General features: G+C 34.0%; 1 protein-coding gene and 1 non-coding gene across 6 annotated transcripts in view; both read right to left on the reverse strand.

Annotated features, from left to right (window-relative positions):
- Positions 1–15579, reverse strand: part of Asb5 (ankyrin repeat and SOCS box containing 5) — a 72369-nt gene that overhangs the window by 26327 nt on the left and 30463 nt on the right. For 3 of the 5 annotated variants that reach the window (XM_004852958.3, XM_021264948.2, XM_087217019.1), the window contains exon 2: positions 12491–12775. The exons of 1 other annotated variant lie outside the window; for it this stretch is intronic. In XM_004852958.3, the coding sequence (XP_004853015.1) occupies positions 12491–12686 (196 nt within the window). In that variant the 5' untranslated portion in view covers positions 12687–12775. Of the gene's footprint in view, positions 1–12490; positions 12776–15579 lie in introns of those variants that run through there. One more of the 5 variants, XM_021264947.2, reaches the window with a different exon arrangement.
- Positions 1245–1351, reverse strand: LOC147826732 (U6 spliceosomal RNA). The gene has a single exon (XR_015438759.1). It is a non-coding gene; the product is annotated as a U6 spliceosomal RNA (small nuclear RNA).

Genomic DNA, 15579 nt, shown 5'->3' on the forward strand with positions numbered 1-15579 from the left:
AAGAAATTTGGCCTATTGCCCATTGGAGCTGGTATGCTGGTATGTTTCTTCTACCCCACACTTACGCTTTTTCAGTAAGCACTGAGATTTCTTCAGTCCTATCATAAGGCCAAGATCTTCATGCAAGATGATGGCACTGAGTAACTCAGCAGTTTCTGAGTAAAACTGGCCACCCGTTAGCCCACCAAGTACAAGCCTGAGACGCGTTGCACAGAATGATGATGCCAGATATAAGAAAATTCAACAACCTCTTATACTTTGACCACTCAGTAGTCCAAGACTTTCACAAGAAGAAGCATCTTTTGAAACTATGCTCCTGATCTTGAAAATCACCAGAATTTTGCCCATCCCAGCAAATCAATAAAAACTTACTGCTGTCTTTATTCTAGAAACAGTAGCTTGATCACTCTCTGGAGCAATTGCTTGAGACCCTTCAGCTAAAGTCCCAACCTTCCTAAAGCCTCTCCCTCTCTCCCCCAATAAAGCCTTGCCTATACAGTAATGTGTATTTGCAATATTTGGCCCTAATTCCCATCACCTCTGGGTCAAAATACTCTGATATCATGTTATCAACAGAAAGTGTGACGTAAGTCATATCACGTCACCACCTAGGAACAGGAAATGTCAAGACTGGATAGTCATACATTTAAGTCAAATTACAGGGATTTATAAAAACAATAAAGTCACTCTGCTGAAAAGATGTTTACTTCTTTTCATTTCTCATGTTTCTGTCTGTGTACAATATTAACCACATAATAGTTACTAGAAACACAACACATAGAAGTACCTCAAGTTAAGAAAATGTATAAAAAGTTTGTTATTAAAGATGAATAGTTTATTTCCAAAGAGACTCCTTTATTAATAAGTTTATATAGTATGACAAAAAATGAATATTTTACTAAAAGCTATTTTATGTACAGATTATAAAGCACAACTGAATTTATATTCTCATACATATATCAGAATATATATATATCTCCTATATTTACACTCAGGAAAATCCCAGTGGTATATATCACTGGGATTTTTCCTGAGTGTAAACATAGATTTATAAATATCTAATATTTTGCTATTTTTAAAAAGTAGTCATTCTGTTAGAATATAACTATACTGATATTATCACACACAATTCAATTTTTATCATGTCAAAAAAATTACCATTACTATATCACCTCCATTCTTTCTTTTTTTTTCAAGGTCTTCACCATTTAATATTCAATCTGTAAGCATTTTACTGACACTAGAAAATTATGGAATGCTTCATGAATTTGGGTGTCATCCTTGCACAGGGACCATGCTAATCTTCTCTGTATCGTTCCAATTTTAGTATATGTGCTGCTGAAGTGAGCACTCATCTCCATTATTCCTTAAAAATGTACTAAAGACCAGGACAGACTGAACTCTGTCTTGAAAAATTTAGAGGCTGTTACATACTGTGGTTATTAAGAAATACTACTTTCAAGTTGAGAAGTCTCCACCAAACTTCTCATTTTCAGAAAGTTCTTTGTCCCCCATTATACTACTGCTATACATTCAGTAGTGACCTTTAGTTTTTGGCTTTAGCTTGAGAGTCACGCCTGTTCATACATCTGTAGGAAAAAACGAGCTTCTTGTTTTCTTCAGCTAACAGCTTTAATTTCCTATTGTTTCGATCAACATATTTTCCCAACTGTAAGATTTACAGTTTAATGGTCTCATGTGGAAAAGAGGTTAAACTTATTTTTTAAATTATTTTCTGAATAAAGGCAGAGCCACCTCAGACTGATTTTGCAGTGGCTCGATAAAGAAACAACTGTTCCCAGCAGCCGTAGCTCTTGGAAGCTTTACCTAGCACCACAAGTAATTTAAAATATGAATCAGACTTTAAGATTTTTCAATAACTCTATTAAATAATTCTGTATCTTTATTTCCAGATAGAATCTGTTTATTAAAAGACAAGTCACTTTCCTCTTTCTCAAAAGAAAAAAAGCTTTTGGTTGGATACATCTAATGAAAAACTACATTTTGATCACATGCTGGAGAGACCAGCTGGCAGAAGGTGAACAGCAAATCCCTGCACTAGCTGACTCAGCTCTTCACTGTTAATGTTGTAATTATTTTTTGTTTTCCCTTTTCAGCTGCCAGGGATTAAGAGAAAAAAGAAAAGAAAAGAAAAGAGAAAAGAAAAGAAAAGAAAAGAGAACAAGAGACTTTTTTAAAGGATGGTTGGCAGAGGAAATTAATATCTGGTGCTTTGGTATATTGGATGTTAAGCACCTTCAACTCTCATTTCTATTACTCTATTTAAAAAGTAAGTAATAGTTTGCCACTGTAATATGCTATGACAAATTCATCACAGTATACAACAACTTAGGTTTTCCAATGATACAGCCACAAGCAGTTCTTTTTTACTGGATTTGCTCAGAAAAACAGTTCTATTCAGAGTTTCTGTGAAGAACCATTTCTTTGAAATAGTAAGATCATTAAAGAAATTTCTGCGAGTCCTTTCAAAACTTCCAACTCTCAGTACACCTCTAACCACGACACTCTGTCTCAGCCCGGAGCACACCAGCCAACTTCGGTGGTACTTGGCCCTAATCCTATGGAATAGTGCAGAATGTCTTGCTTTCTTTTGTGAAATGCATCACTAGGAATAATAACCGGAGTATCTTGAGTCTTACAGGTATTAAATGGCCTTCTTATTTTGGTTTTACTTATGGAAAACTTTAGGCTTTTTAAATAGTTAAAATTCACTGATATCCTTCCCTTTGTATGGAAAAGACCAGTAGACAAAGCACATAGATGGCACAGAGACTTGATCAACCTAAGGCTCAATTTAGCCAGTCACTCTTTCAATTTAGCCACTCAGTGCAAAAGAGCATGCAGTGGAAGAGGTCATCGGTCGTAAGTAAGATGTGAGCAGTCTATAGGATCTGGTTTGAAATTCTCCTTTTTCCAGTTACTTATTTTTTTAAAAAACTAACAATTTCTAGTCTTTCCAGAGTTTTGACAAATTATTATTAAAGGGAAATGTGTTTAAAACCAACCACTTAGGATTTGAAACCACCTATCCAACAGATTAACATGATGCTGAAATACAACAGATCCTTAATAGATATGTCTGGTATTACTATGTCCTTTTAGCAACTTCTTGGCAAACAGTTATTGTAATTTCACTACCTTTTCTCATTGATATTTCTCTGTATTAATCAATTGTGGCCAGTTCTCTGTTTTTGTTTTGAGACATTTAAAATTATAATATAAAGAGCTAAGATTTATGGAATCACTATGGCAAGTGATAATAAATTTTATCTCATACAAAATTAACATTACTCCTGTGTCTCAAATATCCACACCTCCATTTCACTGATGAAGAAACTGGGCCTATAGATGTTAAGCAATGCCCCTAAGATCACATGGCTAAAAAATGCTAGACCAATATTGTCTGAGTAACTCACTAGGATATATGCAATGTGATTTTAACCTCCAATTTCTCCTATTAAATATTTTTTTTATTCATTCTACAAATATTTGCAGGCTTTCTCCAATATCTAAAGCCTCATTGTTCCTAAAAGCCATAGACAGTTACTTCATGGAACAAAGGATGGCTTTTTTCCAGTAAACTATAATTTCCTTCTCCAAAATAATAGCAGTTTTGAAAGACTTACTTTACTTTCCCATTGGAATTCAGTCTTTAATCATGTATTGGCAAGAAACATGTTTGCCTCATAAGCATCAGGCTAATTATAAGCTACTTTTTCTTTTATGAATACTTTAACATTCAAAACTAATACAGTGAAAAAATTCATTATAATGCCATAGAACAAAATCTGTAGTCATTTGTGTGTACTTTGAAAAATTAAGCTTTAAAAAATATTTTTATTTTGTATTTATGATACTGGGAATTGAACCCAGGGCCTTCTCACTGAGCTACATCTCCAAACATTTTTTATTTGTATTTACTTTTGTTTTGAGACAGGTGTTTCCTAAGTTGTTAAAGTTTCCCAGGCCAGGCTTGAGCTTGGGATCTTCCTTTCTCAGCCTTCCAGTGCGCAGACATTACGGGAGTGTGCTAGGCTTTAAATGATTATAAAAATCTTTGTCGTTGAAGTTCAGAATTAAACAATTTAAAAAATGTCTTCAATCTCAGTGGATTCCATGTAGAGTTTAATCAGATCTTCCTCTCTTTCACATTTCTGGAAATCATATCCATCAGATAGACAAGTATTGTTTTAGGACTAACATTCACTTTACAAGAGATTTTCTCCTCCCAGTCTTGATTGGCTGGTTTCTTTCAGTAATGGTAAGTAACCATAAAATCATAAAACCACTCCTATGCTAGATTTTACAAGATCAGCAACTTCATCATAACTATAGAGACTGAGAAAGAGAAGACGGGGGAGGAAGAGGGAAATCTTCATTCAATTTCTTTCTTTTAGTTCTTGGAGAATCACTATGAATAAGTATTCATTCTGTCCCAGACTCAATAGATCTGTGATTCTGTGAGTTTGAACTCAAAAGGAGATGGCAAGTTCTCCCTTACCAAATTTGTGGTCACAGACACAGAGCTTCTAAATTCAAGAATACATTTGTTCTGTCATTTCTTTCTAAAAATTACTTTTTGCTTTGGCATGATGGACAATAGACATAATCATTTCTCTAGTGAATGAGGTAGACTCTGGAAAAGAGAAGTCCCATAGGTCTCCTCAGTGGTTAATCAGAGATGCCTTTGGTTGTTCCTGAGGAGTTGATTCAGTCATTATGGCTCCTGTGGCTATTAGTTCACTGCAACCATAGAGTTTGAACCCCTTTTAGAAGGATGGCATCCTCCTCCATTTGGTCAGCCCAGCCTGATTTGCTCTAATACAAAGGATTTTGCAGAGTTATGATGATGAAGAGCAGATTATCAGTGGATGAGGCATCACTTTAATTATATCACTGTCAGTTTTCATTTATCTCAAGCTGCACACTTGACAGTTGAAGTGAGCCAGTGCTTCTGTTTAAGAATGCGACTGGCATTTCAGTGTTGAATTTCAATTTGTTTGTACTCTGCCCATAGTTTAAGATTATAAGCCTTTTGCAAAGAGTATGTGTATTTCTAAGTTTCTATTTTACTCAATAAGTAATGGTGACACGGAAATTTTGGCTGCCCTAGTGGGGAAAAGATGCCCTTCTGTCATTTCACATAGTTATGCTCATTCCTGGCGGGTCCCACATGTTGACTGTTGTTCTAATCCCTAGGAAAGAATGCAGAAAGGATGTTCAACTATGACTCATATCACAGGACGGTTTGGTTCTGTGGTGATGGACATAATTGGGACAATATGTTAAACAAACTAGGACAGCCCTGTTTTAAACATTATTTTATCCCTTTCTTTGATGAAACTTTCCCTAAAAGCCAATTTATGAAGATTCGTGAAAGTAGTTTCTCTATTTAAAGAGATAAAAGAGGCCTTTGAGAACTTTGTTCTCTCATACCACCCAAGCTTTTTAATCCCTAATAGTCTTCTAGAAAACTCTTAAATCTATTTGGAAGGGAAATTTTCAAAAACCTGCCCAATGGAAATAAATAGGGCTTTTTAGGGTTGAAAAAATATTCTAATATATTTTCCCTTAGCCTAGATTTCACAAAGTAGACTTGTTCACTCATCCCCTGGAAAATTCTTTTGGCACTAACAATTTATCAACTTATGAGATCCTTTAGCCTCTCCCTCTCTGATTTGTTATTTGAGTGTTATTGTTATTGTTATTATTTGAGCACTAAAAAGTGCATGGTCTGTTCTGTAGCTTTGCTGATAAAATGCTAGAAAGAATGAATGATTGTTCTCTATGCAAGTACTAAGGAAGAAATACCAACAGTCTGGATAGCCAGCAAGCAAGCTAGTGTTCTTCCTTCCTCCCTCCCTCCCTCCCTTCCTTCCTTCTCTTTTCAAATTTTCTTTCTTTCTTCCATCCTTCTACCCCTCTCTGTCTCTCTGTCTCTCTTTGTCTCTCTCTCCCCTCCCCTCTCCTCCCCTTTCTTTCCTCCTCCTCCTCCTTCTTCTCTCTCTCTCTCTCTCTCTCTCTCTCTCTCTCTCTCTCTCTCTCTGGAAGAAATGATGGTCTAAATACTCCACTTGCTTTCAATGACATAGTTTTTCTTTCACTGAAATGTGCTTCAGTGATGTCTGGAGCCTCTCTGAGGTGGTACATCCCTGCACTATCAAGGAGGTATTCCTTCTCTGACACATAATTAATGAAATGCACATAATGATATGTTCAATCATTACACCAAGGATTTTATAAAATACTTAGGGTGGTAATTATTTCCACCATTAGTTAATGACTCATGCTGAACTTAGTAAAGACATTACAACATTCTTAATAGAACCATCTATTTGGGGGAATATGATTTGAGAAAATATGCTTTTATTTTCCTATTGGCTCTGACTACATTCAATTGTGTATCTTTATCTCTAATATTTAAACTTTAACCTTCACTTCAGATGAACCAGGCTTCTTTAGTTTCACATTCTAAACTTTTCTTCTCTATATTCAGCTTGGTTTCTTTTCCACTTTTGTATAACCTAGTATGTTCTGCCTCTACATTACTACTGTAAGTTCTACCTTCTCTATAAAGTGCCTTATATGATCAGTTAACCTCAATTTCTTCCTCTCTTGATTTCTAAGAAGCAACAATTGAAAAACTTGGCTGTTTTTCATTTAACATCTTATGATTTTCTACTTGTTTGTTGTTGGGTTATTGTACATATGCAAGGTTTGTCTCCCTTCACCGTCTTCACCTTTTACTCAAAAAGCAAGTCATATACTATATGCATTAAATTAAAAATATATAACATGTAATATATATATATATATATATATAGTATCTAGAAATTTTACGTTATACCCAAATATCAGCGTGTACACATCTAGCATATAACACTATGCCAGGAATATGGCAGGTATCCAAGTACTACTGGATTAAGTTAAATACAGAACTATTATAGGTTATGTCAATGAATAAGAAAAATAGCTCACTTTAATAATTTATCATCTTCTAAAAGAGATAGTAACATGAGAAACAGTACATTATTATGACAGTGTTTACTCCATTCTTGTCCTTTTTATATACAAATTTTAAGACAGTAGATGGCATTGAGATCATCTATCATAATACACAAAGTTTATTTTGAATAGGTACCAAAATATCATTTTTAAAAAAGTTTAGTGATAAGTAATGACCATACTTGTTCTTTTCCTAAAAATCAATTCTTTCAACAACAAAACCTTAAGCCTTAGATAAAGCCCCAGGCAAGAAATATATGACTTAGAAATAAGTGGTGAAGAAGTGAAAAAATTTCATAAGGAGTGAACACAAGCAATTGGAAAGTCTTTTGAGTATTATGAATAAGAATACACACACAGTTGTGGGAGAAAACATGTATATAGTTAGCACAACCGTTATTTAAGTTATATAACCTAGGCAAACTAGTCTCAGTTGTGTACTGTTTTATGTACTCCAATGGCACCTTTTATAAATCTTGTAAAATAGCATTTTTTTTTACTTTTAAAATTCTGTCTCATTTCCACTAGGCTATACACCCTTTATGGAAAGAAACTGTGGTTTTTGGTACATTTGATCTTTAAGACCTAACACAGTGCCTTTGACTGAAAATTTATGTATGATTATTGTATACCTTGTAAATAATATAATCAAGTAGTTGAAAGAAACAAAAAATATGTAAAAATATTCCTAGAAAAAGTGATCCCTCCTAAGCTATCACCAACTATGTTATTTAACTCAAAAAGTTCACGTTTCTCCAAATATAGAGGAAGAAGAAAAATATAAACACATTAAAATTTGACAAAGTCATTTCTAACATGGAACTTCTTTCTCAAATTTCATTTTTAATTCACAAGGTACAATAATCTCTCCCTCCCAACAAAGTGCTCTGGCAGTTCTGAAAAATAATAGAGCATGAACAAAACTGAAGCCTCTCTTTAAAAGAAATTTTGAGGCAATTTTGAGTACAACATGATGGTTTTTTGTTATATAAGAGTAGCTCTATTGATTTAAGTAATTATATAGAGTTGTTTCACCTGAGTACGAAAAGAATGTCTAAAATGTGTTCAGAATATTGTTATACTTACATAATGAATGTTAAAGAGGCCTCTATTGACCTATGAAATTTTTCATTGCTGAGCTTTTGAGAAATGGTCCTAATATAAATAATCACATGCACAATCAACACAGCAGTACCAAAAATCACATCTATGGGGTAACAAAGATCACTGTTATCAGTGCTGGCATGTAATGTAAAGTTAAATTCCTTCCAAGTTTGTTCTGAACTGAGGATGGACTTCACTGACAGAGGAAAATAATATGTTCTATCAAATTCTAGACGCTCTTCCTAGCCTGGTCACATCATTCTCCAAAATGACAAAATCTTTTGTATTGGAATTAAGATGGCATGTTTGCATGGTGTCCTACTTCCAGGTGTCAAGGGAAGATATGACAAGCACAAAAATAATAATTGTGTTCTTGTTGGGAAACCTTAAACCAAACTTACAAAAAACACCAGCAAAAGCATTCCCTTGGATGATTGTCTATTCCACATAAAGTCTCAACCGTGAAAGAAGTGCCTCATAAAGTGGAATGGCACCAGATTACTTCTCCAGCAGTCTCACAAGAACGCATTATCATGAGAAGTTTTCATAATCTAAAATTTGCAGGGTCTGAAACCTGAAATATCAGTAAAACTGTAGCAAATTCATATCACAGAGGTGTTACAACTCAAAGAGCAGAGAATAACAATGAAAACTGACACCAAGATGCAAATATACCAATTTAAAATAAGTACTAAAAAATGTCAGATGGACTAAAAAACCCTAGAGGTCAATCCAGTACATTATTTTTTAAATGGGAAGCCAAAGCATAATCAAAAAAAGAAAGAAAAAAAAGAAAGAAAAAATGTAAATTAAATAAATCACATGTAAGTCTAGAAATCAGATTTTAGCTCTACAACATCCTGATTTATCTTAATATTTCACAGTAGATATAGATGACCCACAGGACTCACCAAGCAGCTAAGGGTCTACTTCCCCAAGGTGGCCTTGGCTAGGAACTGCAGGGCCTGTGTGGCTAATCAGAATCATTCTTTGTTCTTTCCTTTATTTTTTGTGTTGTACTTCCTTTTCTTTTCACACAGTCATTACCAAATCGATTTAGGTCCCCATCTTCTTATAACGAGACCTAAGCAATCTACCTACTGCAAACCTGTTCCATTGTCTAACTCCAAAGATTACAACTATACAAATCTATCTTAAGTATGTTTCTCCTCCCTAAAGTTATTTCTGAAAATGTGAACCTGAAATTGACCCTTTCATTTTTTAGACTCATTTGGCATTTAGTATATCTGAAAATGGTCATTATATGTGGACATCCCAATTTCTCATTTAGAATATAGATTGCTTAAAGGTGAGAATAATACATTTTGCTTTTTTTATATCCTGTATATTCATTGCCTTAAAATCCTTAGAACTGACTCTACATACTTGAAGGTAAAATGGCTGAACTTCTCTAGAGTTCAATATAGACATTGGAAAGCAGTGTCCATAAGAGAAGAGAGAAGTTGCCCCTTGATGTGTCCCATGTCCTTGGGATCTTAGAAGTTCATGGCTTCTTCTAAGCTTTTGGAATTATTTTTCCAAATTAATATATTTTTCCACATCCAAATATGTTCTCATTCTATGAACTGTTTAATATTATAGTTGAAAATACGTTCCAATTCTTGTTAGATTTATCTTAAAGTATAGTGCTGGCTTTAAAAATAGATTTGAGCTCTAACATAGAGAGTTGCAATCAGAATATTTAACAGCAAGAATGGTACAGGAGATAGTTAAATAGAAAAGCATAGTAAAGAATAGGTTCCTTCAATATGATGGGTTGATGAGTCTTCAGAGGTGAAAATATTGATTTGTAAAATTCATTGGCATCGTGGAGGTGAGGAAATAATTTAAGCTATTTTAATTACCACATAGCTTCTTGACATTCTAGTGTTTAACCTCTAGGTCTAAGTTTCACTGGAAAGTGCTTTTAAAAATTACCTGAGGTTTTTATATCATGCAATGAGGTGATTTGCATTATTATCAAGAAAAATCAATTGTTTGTTTTACTTCATGTCAAAGTACTACTGCTCCTGGGGAGGGCATCAAGAATGTTGTCAACAGGGTCTTCTGTGATTATGGAAGACATGAAAATACACACATCGTACCTCATTTCATGGAATTTGGCAACTCCACATCAGAAATGTTGGGGTGCAATCTGGCTAAGCCTTGAAAGTAGGAATGAGAAACTTAATTCAAAGTGGAATGAACGTGATAATCTTTCCAAGGAAGGAGGAAATTGGTGGATTAAATAAAGATAATTAAACCCAATTAGTCAATCTAAAGACATAAAATAATTTAATTATAGTTCAAAGAAAAAAGAAAAAGTATTAGTGAGAAAATGATAATTTCTTGAGTAAAGAAGAATTATCTTTTGATAGTAAGAGATTAAGAGTTTTTGCAAGGTACTTGATTTATTCTTTATAAAGTTGGATACTAATTATGGTTACACTGAATAAAAATTACAGTTGCATATTCTATTCTTAAATATATAGATTAATGCTGATATTGGGAAAGAGAATTTTGTTAAATAGCCCTAATATTAGAAAAAAACTAAGCTGTTAAAAACTTTGTTCCCATTTTACATTTCCAGGAAATACATTTTCTCTTAGTGAGTATTGATTTCCTTCTTTCTTTCCATCTTGGGACACAATCCTAGAGTTCTAATAAACAGGATTTTAGGATCCTGTTTAGAATAAAATGTATCCTGAAATAGAATCATGGGAGCTGCTTCATGGAGTCTCATGAATTTCCTGCATAAGCAAGGTGAGATTATGCTAAAGAGGGAAGGGCCATCTTTGCAGTTATTTTTGTGGTGCTGGCAATGGAACCCAGAGCCTCTACTGGGGAGCTACACCCTCACCCACAACTCTCCTTTTATCTGTGAATATGTACAAAGAGGAGCTTCCATAGACTCCTCTAAAATCCTTGTCAACACACAAAAAAAGTTTCTCCTTTTAGTCAGTATTTCACTGTTACCTAAGGCAATTTTCATAATATATAGACAAGTTCTGACTATGAAGTAATGAGCTGTGATCTTCCCATAAGAATAAATTTTACTACCTTATGACTTTATTACCTGTTTTCCAATCTAATTTTCAATATTTGCTGACTAATATTTTTAAAAATTTTAATTGGAACACATAGCAGTAAAGATATTACACTTAAACACAATTATTCCCTTCTGAGGCAAAGCTGGAGGGAAGGTAAAGGATTGAATATTGCTCCTTCTCCAGACTTCATTTTCTTTAGAAGATTTCATTTTGGCATTTAGATTGTTCTCGCTTTGAGTGAATACAGAAATTTTTCACTTTGTACAGAAGCAACCTTCCTCAGAAAAGTATTTTATCTACCTCACACATGATAAAAGATTTTCCACTCGATTTTCATTTTATCAATAGGGTAAGGCTTTAACATTAATTATGTCACAAATTGAAAAATATGGGAAAATAGATTTTAAGAAGGCAAGCTTTCTTCTCTGATGCTCTTTTTTAAAAGATCAACATTTTCCAATTGTGTGATACTGCATTTTGATTCTGAAAATTTAAATTGCCTTAGAGGCATTTGGAATAAAATGTTCACACATACCTTGATTCACATCAAATAAGAGAGGAGTTGAAAGACCATAAGAAATTAAGATATCACTTTGAAACCCACCATCTGAATCATTTTTACTATATAGAATATTGGTTCAATAAAATGTAAATGGTATTATAAACTTTGAAACTTATGATTAATGTTATTGGTTTTCACTTTATCTCATACTTCAGTTTCTTCTAAGAAACACAGATGCACTTGGCTGCACACACAAAATTTGTGAATTTGTGTTCTTTTCCTTTTATAAACAATTTTTGACAGACTGAATAAACAATAACAATCCCTTTAGGAAAACACATGCCATACATCTTCATTTTTGTGCTTTATTTTAGAATGAAATTATAAAATTATGCATAATATCTTTGTATCCTCTATTTTAATAAAATTACTTTATGTATAGTTAAGTATTTGATTTAAAATGATATAATGCTAGTACATGTTAAAGGACTATTGAAATACAATCAGTTACATCTAAAAGTATAACTTAGCAAATGAAATGTTTAAATGTTTATTAATAAAATATTAATAGACTACAATTATATATAATGTAGTTCACAATGATGCTTTGATTTTTAAGTTAAATGTTTACAGGGAAAAACAATTTTCATTTTTCATGAAGCAATAGTGAGTTACAAGTATTTTCTTTAATATAAGTCTAAAAAATAGTCACTTTGAAACTCTCTAAAGAAAAATGTGATGTTTTCATTGGCCTACAGATCAAGTGATAAGCTGAACTCAAGAGAGGAGATCATTATCATGAACATACCTTGTCCTTGGGTTATTCCATAAAATTCAGCTGCTATCCTTGCCGCTTCCTTTCGGTTGCCTTTCACAATGTAGAAATGACTGAGGATCGCAAGACTGATTTTCACAAAAAGCTTAAAACAGAAAAGTGAAAGTATTGTAAAGTAGACATTGGATAATTGTTGAGCAAATGGCCGGCTTTCTTCTAACACCGACATTGCTGCAGAAGAGTCTGCAGCAGTCTTTAGTTAGATCCAAGCCTCAACTGTGCCTGCCTCTGGTCTGGGATGCTCCTGAACAGCTGGTCCTGAGGAAAGAAAATATCAGCTGGTCATGATGCCCACAGCTCAAAATATTTATACTGTCCATAAAAGTTCTTTGCAAGCTCCTATTGGTCTGACAAAATTCCATGGAAGCAACTGCATCACGTTTCGTAAGGCTCCTGACTTTCCATTCTAGATATAAAATAATATCCCACCTCTCTCCTCTGCGTGACAGGATCCAGATATTGAAATATCTGGATAAATACACTTATAATTTCCTTTTTAGTATGTAATTATAAAGAACAATTTGAAGATTTTATGTATAGGATTTCCATGGTTCATGTAAATAATATTGACAATATTGAAGGAAAAATTAAGTCCTTTGATTCAAGGCTTTAAAATGGTACTATTTGTAGACCATCAGCTATATCAGCAAATAGTCTGTGACTTGAATCTTTTTAAAAGACTACTCCTCAAATTAGTGAATTATGTTGTTTTCATTGCTGCTAGATATAAACTTATTTTTCTTACAAGTGGTTAGACTGGATCATACAATAATAACTTCATACTGTACATTCACACCGTGAACACCTTTTAAGTACCTGTTATGTACCAAACATTTTTTGATATGCTGTGAGACAATGAATGGAATAGTCCCTTGCCACAAGGTCCTCACAGTATAGAAAAGTAATAGACAAGATACTAGATAACTATAATACAATTAATGCAGAATCCCAATTGAACAGTCACTAATTGGACCCACTATGGCATTTCATATGTGCTCTGGGAATCGGTGAAAGCTATCTTCAAGGTAGTGAAGGTAAATTAACTGCATGTTGCTCTCTCTCATTAGCATCGAAACTGTGTCAAGTATGTCAGTGAATAAATGACGTTGAGGCTCCAGTGAGTCTCCCCTCTGGCAGGGTGGTGCCTCACCACACAGAGGAGAGCTTTGACCGTGGACAGCTGGCCCATCACAATGCTCTGAGTCACTGCATGACTTCCACTCTGGGATTCCGAAATCAGAAATAAACCTGCCTTAGTCACAGCTGAGTTCAGTCTAAGGTTTCACTCCTTTCCCTTTACCAGTAAATGTTATTATAGATAATGATCTCCACATTACTGATCAGAACTTGGATTCTTTTGGGTTAAGAAACACTTCTATTTCACTAAGGATGTTGTCATTTGTGCATCAACTTTAAATCCTTATAGTTTTACTAGTTAAAGAATATAATGTACAATATTTAGAATTTAATATCAAGGTGTCAAGGTTTTATCTTCATAAATTTCTTGGTTCTCCTTTCTATTTTTCTTTATTTGTAACCATAAACTCTCCCTCTGCAAATTGCACCATTTGCAAGTCTTTTGATTACTCAAGTATAATCAAGGCTAAATGAAACAGCACATAGTCAGTCAGAACTGTCACACACAAATCAGATGCTATGCTTTTCTATATTATAGACTCTTTCAAATAACATCTTGAATAGCTCTTAATTTTTAAAAGAAATATGGAAAGTATTCTGCATATATTTTCATGGCATTAGTGCTTTCTTAAAAAATAGAAATTATTAGTAACATAAGTAGTTATTGAGATAAATGCTCCTAAAATTTACCAAATTGAAAGGATGTAGTAGAGGTTTTATCTTGATTAGCACAGTACATCCCAACTGTCTTAATTCATCAAATCAAAATATAGAAATCATGTTAATTATGTTAATAGGTTAAAACATTATGTTAATAGGATAGATGGTATCAGAGATGTTAAAAATAGGAAGAAATCACTTATCATGGGTCACTGCTATATTTATATAGAGTACGTATACATTTACCATTTAATTCCAACTTAGGGTGGTATTATTGTTATTTATCTTTTAAAGATGAGAAAAGTTGGGTTCAGAGTGCTTTAGTGATCTGTAAAAGTTAATTATGAGCAACAGCACAATTTAAACATAGTTCTGACTCAAAAATAGATTTTAAGTTGCTTTTAACACACCCTCCCTTCCTTCCCTCTTCCCTCCCTCCCTCTCTCCCTCTTTCTCTTCCTCCTTTTCTTTTTGAGATAGAGTCTTGCTAAGTTGCCCAGGCTTTCCTTGTATTTGAAATCCTCACGCCTCAGGCTCTCAAGTAGAACATTATTTATTTATAAATATTTATACTTTGACTCAGCAAATACAATCCATGCCTATAGAGACTGAGACAGTGACACAGATTCACACAAAAAGAAGCCACCAATATAACTGTATTTAATTGGGGACCTAAATTAGTGGAGTAGGTTGTATACAAGCTATGATGATTAAATGGTATGGAACCTTGCACGTGGTCCACACATGGGAATGAGGGAGAAGGGGAATGTTTCCTGATGAGACTAATACTTTGAGGTCATCCAAAGTTAAGGGGTGGTGAGTGGTTGCATTAAAGCAACACAAGGGAAGCAGAATAGGGTAGTCAAAAGTCAGTACATTAAAGGCACTATGTTTAAAGTAGGGTGAAAGGAGTAAGAATAAGATGATCAGAAAAAAGTAAAGGATATTAGTTCTGGCCTGAAGGAGTACATTGATGATGTTTAACTCAGTGTCAAATAAGATAATAGAATGGGACCCAGGACATGTCAAGAGGATGACCCCTTAAAGCAACTTCCATAGAAAAATGACTCTCTGGCTTTTTCCTATCATTGCTTCCTCAATACACATTCTCTGTTTTGCACTGCTACACAGGTATCACAGAAACTGCTATGAGGGCAACTTCTGGGATCCCACCCTTTCTCCTTTCATGTCTCTGTCATGCTTCTCTATCCCGGGGTATTATATTACATGAACTGGCATTTTGGGGTCATATTTTAGGGACTTAA

This window comes from Heterocephalus glaber, unplaced genomic scaffold, assembly GCF_053883595.1.
Source record: "Heterocephalus glaber isolate CG9 unplaced genomic scaffold, H.glaber_assembly_v1.0 deba00001461, whole genome shotgun sequence".
NCBI lineage: Eukaryota > Metazoa > Chordata > Mammalia > Rodentia > Bathyergidae > Heterocephalus > Heterocephalus glaber.